This window comes from Monodelphis domestica, chromosome 1 (assembly GCF_027887165.1).
Source record: "Monodelphis domestica isolate mMonDom1 chromosome 1, mMonDom1.pri, whole genome shotgun sequence".
NCBI lineage: Eukaryota > Metazoa > Chordata > Mammalia > Didelphimorphia > Didelphidae > Monodelphis > Monodelphis domestica.
Genome location: NC_077227.1, coordinates 719,719,390 through 719,725,389, shown reverse-complemented (window position 1 = coordinate 719,725,389; position 6,000 = coordinate 719,719,390). Strand labels below are relative to the sequence as shown.

The 6,000-nt window shown below is 39.7% G+C and overlaps 1 protein-coding gene across 1 annotated transcript; it reads right to left on the bottom strand.

Moving 5' to 3' along the window:
* Window positions 1-451: 451 nt before the first annotated feature.
* Window positions 452-1,939, bottom strand: LOC100026704 (cyclin-A2-like). Its single transcript, XM_056818605.1, has one exon. It carries the CDS (start codon window positions 1,610-1,612, stop codon window positions 452-454), a length of 1,161 nt encoding a protein of 386 aa, XP_056674583.1. The 5' UTR covers window positions 1,613-1,939.
* Window positions 1,940-6,000: the final 4,061 nt, after the last annotated feature.

Here is a 6,000-nt window from a genome sequence, read left to right as displayed (position 1 = left end):
ATAGGTTGTATATGTGTTATTGTAATATATATATATTTCCATATTTGCTCCCCTTGGATAAACGAAAGGGAGGGTGAACTAGGTCAGGCAGTACTCAAACAGAAATACTGCATTTTTGAACAGGAAAAGACTGAAAGGAGAACAGAAGGATGAATGGAAAAAATAAGATGAAGAGAAACAACATCATTAGTCATAATAACTGTAATGTGAACAGGATAAAACCCCATAAAATGGAAGAAAATAGCAGAATGGACTCAAAGCCAAAATCCCACTATATGATATCTACAAAAAAAAATACATTTAAAACAGGGTGATAGACATACAGAAAAGTAAAGGGCTGAAAAAAAATCTAGTGTCCTTCAGCTACAGTGATTCTTTGTGAACAAAATGGGGCCGATAATAAAATTGCACAGCAAGGCTTCTGTTGGAGTTTCAGCTCTGAGTCTCTTGCTCACTCCAAGTTGAGTGTCTCTGGAGGTGGGATGAGTGCTACACTATGGTATATTGGCTTTCTGTATTTTTCTGGTATGGAATATACAGCATGCTGTGATGCGCTGAGGTAGGTCCAATGAAGGTCCATGAGACATGGCTTAAGAGTTTCCAGGGTATATCCGGTTTTCTGGACCAATGACTCAGGCCAGCTCTTCCCAGTGACCGTGTAGAGTGCTAGATGAAATGCAGCTCCTGCAGTTACTGAGGGGAGATACTTCAGATAGGTGACCGTATCAACTAAACACAGCTCTCCCAGAAACATGGCTAAACTTTCCACTTGAGGGTTGGGCTGCTGTTGATGAAGGAAATACTGAGTGAGGAACTGATTGATTGTGGGCAGGGCAAGGTGAAAAGCCAGCACTTGCAGCATCCTGCACTCCATTCCTGTTATCTGCTTCTTAGTGTATTGGCCAGCCCTGTGGTGAATAAGCTGAATTATTCGGAGTGGGTAGGCTTCTTCAAACTTTGTGGCAAGGCGCAAGGCCGCAATGCCCAGCAGCTGAAGCGTCTCAGGGGACACTGGCTCTAAGGAGAGGTACCGATCGAAATAGTTCACAGCCAAGTGGAGAGTCTCATTCTGGAGCTCCAGTAATTGCCCTGCGACCACTAGACAGTTCAGTAAGAGAACCCTCAAGCCATCAATGGTGTCTGGCTGGTTCTTCATGTAATCCATATTCAGTTTAAATTTCACCTCCATTTCCCTCAAGTAAAGATAGATGTCTTCTGCATAGTCAGAGACTTCCATGATGTTTGGTAGTTTTGGGGGGGCTTCCAGCTTCATGGACGTTTCCAGGGGAAGAGAAGCTTCAAAACTGACATCCATTGTTTGATTGCAGGGCACCAAAGGTCTGCTTGTGGCTGGTAGGGAGACAGCTGAATTGAAGTCCCATCTCTTGTCCTCACATTGCACCTTTTTAGGGCTAAGAAATTCCTTCTCCCTCTCACCACAGGGCTCATCCATTTGAACTGTGAAAGCAGACTGCTGGCTGGTGGCATTCCGGCGTGGACCAGCGCGCTGCTTACCATTAACCCTGAGAAGAGCAAGAAGCTGGCATTTTCGCTTCATCAGTGCCTGGGCGATGACCTGGGCCCGAATTTTTTTCCCAAGCTTGCCCAGCATTCTGGTCTTCCAGAAGCAGTTGGTATTGCTGAAACTGTCTGGTTGTCCTGATGTCTCAGACCGCTTCTGAGGCTCTTACTTTTCTCTGTAGCTTCTCTCCTTCAGCAGCTGTGATCTGTTGACTTTCAGATCCTCCAAAGGAAATGTCTGAGCTCAGCTCTCTGGGCCTTTTATAGGGACCCTTTATTGAACTCCTGGACATGGTGTGAACCCCCCTTGCACTGACTCCTCCCTACTAGTTCACTAGCACTGAGGTAAGTTCACACCTCTAATATGCAGTCCCCTTGAGGTCTTCCAAGTTCACACTTTTTTCTGGCTCCTAAAGATTCACAGGTTTCAAAATGATGAGCCCACCTGAGTTTTCCTTCTATAAGGACAGGAGTACTAGACCTTGAAATAAGATTCTATCCTCATTTTTCCTTAGGAAAGTTTTCTGCCATATCATATGGAGAATTAGACTTGGATAGAAGCAACAGCAATTTCTGCATGTGAAAACTTTGGTGATTCTGGGAGAATTATTTCTTCTGAGTTTCAGTCTCCTTATGTATAAAATAGGATAAACTGCAAATATTGCCATATTCTTGGGCAACTAGGTGGCACAATGAATAGAGCACCACAACTGGAGTCTGGAAAATCTAAGTTCAGATCCAGCCTCAAACACTTACTAGAAATGTGAACCTCTGAAAGTCACTTAACCCTGTTTTCCTCAGTTTCCCAGCTACCCACGAAGTGCCCAGTGAGGTGAATTGATCCCAAAGATGAACTGATAACCAACAATGTAACACGCTAGAGAGTTTTATTAAAGCAAACTGCACTTTAGGCTCAGCCCCCAAAATGGCTGGCCCTAAGTCTGGGGTCTGCAGGCTTTTTATTCACTTTTTGTATATTGGCCCATCAGTGGCTTTACAATTATAAGGTCTTTTAAATATACTTGGTCTGCTCTCGTGGATTTTCCCATCCATGTTTTCACCATCTCTATCTCCTCAATAAGCACATCTGGGACTGTGATGCTAGGCTCCAAGTATAGTAATTTTAATATACTGATGATGTATAATTTGAGCAAAACTTCTTCATTTTTCTTTTGGTTGGAGCCCTTCCACTTTCATCCCAAAATGCTCTTGGGATTATTTGCTTCTTGGTCATCTTGCTAAGATCTCTTTTAACTGTTTTTGCCCTCCACTGCTTCTCTCTGCTTTAGGAGATGTTGCTGCTCAAAATCATCCATCATCTTTCATCTTCATAAGAATTTACAAATATATATATTCTAATTTGTTACTGGCTTTCAGTTGGTTCATTTGATGACCAGGACTCTTTCTGGGCTCTCCTGGGCTCCTTGTGGCAATTAATTTGCAATGTGCAATTATTCAGTTTCCTCAACTATAAAATGGGGATAATAATAGCAACTTTCTCACAAGATTGCTATGAGAATCAAATATTTGTAGAGCTCTTAGCATAGTGCCTGACCCAAGAACATATTTAATAAATGCCACTTCAAAGAACACCTTAACAGCTCAGTAGATTGAGAGCCATTCATAGACATGGGAAGTTGTGGTTTCAAATATGGCCTCAGACATTTCGTAGCTTCCTAGCTATGTGACCCTGGGGAAGTCATTTAACCCCAATTAACTCACTCTTATGCTTTTCTACCTTGGAACCAATACACAGTATTCATTCTAAGACAGGTAACAATTTTAATAAATAAATAAATGCTTCTTGTCAGAAATTAAATTAAGGGTTAATAGTAACTTAAATACCTCTACTTAGTACCTCTCTGGATTGTGAAGACAGAATTAACTCTTCTTTGTCTACCTTTTGATTGAATCAACACAAGCTTGAACTAGGTGGAGGAGCTCACAAACCTCTTTGTGAATTCACACCCTCAAAAACTGTCTGTGGGATTCACACCTCTCATCCTCTGAAGGTGTAAACTCCCATTAAAAGGATTCACAAGTTCCTGACTGATTGAGTTTCTGAGAGTGTGAACTCTTTAAGTAAGTGACTTATGAATTCTCTTACTTGATGACTAACAAAGTGTTAAGTAGGGGTGTTTTCAGTTTTTGGTTGATTAAAAGTTGCTGATTGACAAAGAAAGTTTGATTTATACTATACATTCTCTTCTCTTTCCCTACCTTTTCATCCCCCACCCCCTTTTCATGATGGTTAAACTACTGGATGTAATTATTACTGTCAATGTCACATATTCTCCAGTGCCAATTTTTTCTTTTTAATTACTTATTTAAATCATGGTTGTCACTTCAATTGCATACCATGTCTTTTCATCTTCTTCTTCTTCTTGATTCTGATCTTATTTCTGATAAGTTAATGGTTTAACCATATACAGAGAGATGACACAGGTTTCACTCTCACATCAATAATAATTCTTTTCCTGTCTGTTAAAATGCAATCTTGTTCATTCTTTTTTGGGCATTTAGGTAGCTCGATGCTGTCCCTAGAGTCAGTAGGACCTGAGTTCATGTCTAGCCTCAGACACTTACTATCTGTGTGACTCCAAGCAAGTCACCTATTTGTCTCAGTTTCCTCATATATAAAATGAGCTAGAGAAGGAAATGGCAAACCACTCCAGTATCTTTACCAAGAGAATCCCAAATGGGGTCACAAAGTCAAAGGACTAAACAACAAAATTTCATTCTTTATTGTACTATTTGGTACTCATCATATCCAGCATCTACCAGTTATTTTCTTTCTTTTTTTTCCCATTTGAATAAGTTTATTTAGTCAATTTAGAGTAGTATTCCTTGCTTAAAATAATCAAATTATTACCCTCCCTCCCCTCCACCCACTCTTCCCACAGCCAAAATGCAATTTCATTGGGTATTACATGTGTCCTTGATCAGAACCCATTTCCATGTTGTTGTTTATACTAGTATAGTCATTTAGAGTCTCCATCCCCAACAATATGCCTTCACCTGAATGTATTCAAGCAATTGTTTTTCTTTGGTGTTTTTTCTCCCACAGTGTTTCCTCTGGATGTGGATAGTGGTTTTTCTCCTAGGTTCCTCTGAGTTGTTCAGGGTCATTGCATTGCCACTAATGGAGAAGCCCATTACGTTTGATTGTATCACAGTGTATCAGTCTCTGGGTACAGTGTTTTCCTGGTTCTGCTCCTTTCACTCTGTATCAGTTCCTGGAGGTCATTCCAGTTCCCATGGAATTCCTCCACTTTATTATTCCTTTGAGCACAATAGTATTCAGATACCACAATTTATTCAGCCATTCCCTAATTGAAGGGCATCCCCTCATTTTTCAATTTTTGGCTACCACAAAGAGTGCAGCTATGAATATTTTTGTACAAGTCTTTTTCCTTATTATCTCTTTGGGGTACAAACCCAGCAGTGCTATGGCTGGATCAAAGGCCAGACAGTCTTTTATCGCCCTTTGGGCATAGTTCCAAATTGCCCTCCAGAATGGTTGGATCAATTCACAACTCCACCAGCAATGCATTAATGTCCCGACTTTGCCACATCCCCTCCAACATTTATTACTTTCCTTTGCTGTCATGTTAGCCAATCTGCTAGGTGTGAGGTGATACCTCAGAGTTGTTTTGATTTGCATTTCTCTGATTATAAGAGATTTAGAGCACTTTTTCATGTGCTTATTCATAGTTTTGATTTCTTTAACTGAAAATTGCCTATTCATATCCCTTGCCCATTTTTCAACTGGAGAATGGCTTGTTTTTTTGTACAACTGGTTTAGCTCTTTATAAATTTGAGTAATTAGACCTTTGTCAGAGGTTTATGTAATGAAGATTGTTTCCTAATTTGTTCTTTCCCCTCTAATTTTGGATGCATTCGTTTTGTTTGTACAAAACATTTTTAATTTGATGTAATCAAAATTATTGATTTTACATTTTGTGATTTTTCCCCTAGCTCTTGCTTGGTTTTAAAGTCTTCCCTTTCCCAAAGATCTGACAAGTATACTATTCTGTGTTTGCCTAATTTGCTTATAGTTTCCTTCTCTATATTCAGGTCTTTCACCCATTCTGAGTTTATCTTGTTGTAGGGTGTGAGATGTTGATCCAAACCTAATCTCTCCCATATTGTCTTCCAATTTTCCCAGCAGTTTTTAAAAAAAAAATTCTCATGCTATATCTTGTCACCTATAGTTCTTTGGTCTTTCATTCTTACTTTTTCTTCCTCTGCTATTTCATGTCTTTCTCCCATATTCATCTTTTCCTATCTTTACACTGATCTCAAAGTCTATGTAGAATTTCTCCACTCGTCATATAGGCTACTGTCTTTTTTTTTCCCCAAGTAAAACAAAATCCTTCACTTACAACGTCCAAAAATTTTTTTCCTCCATCTGCACTCTATCAGTTCTATATCTAGATATAGCTAGCATGGTTCATTATGAGTCTTCTGAAATAGTGT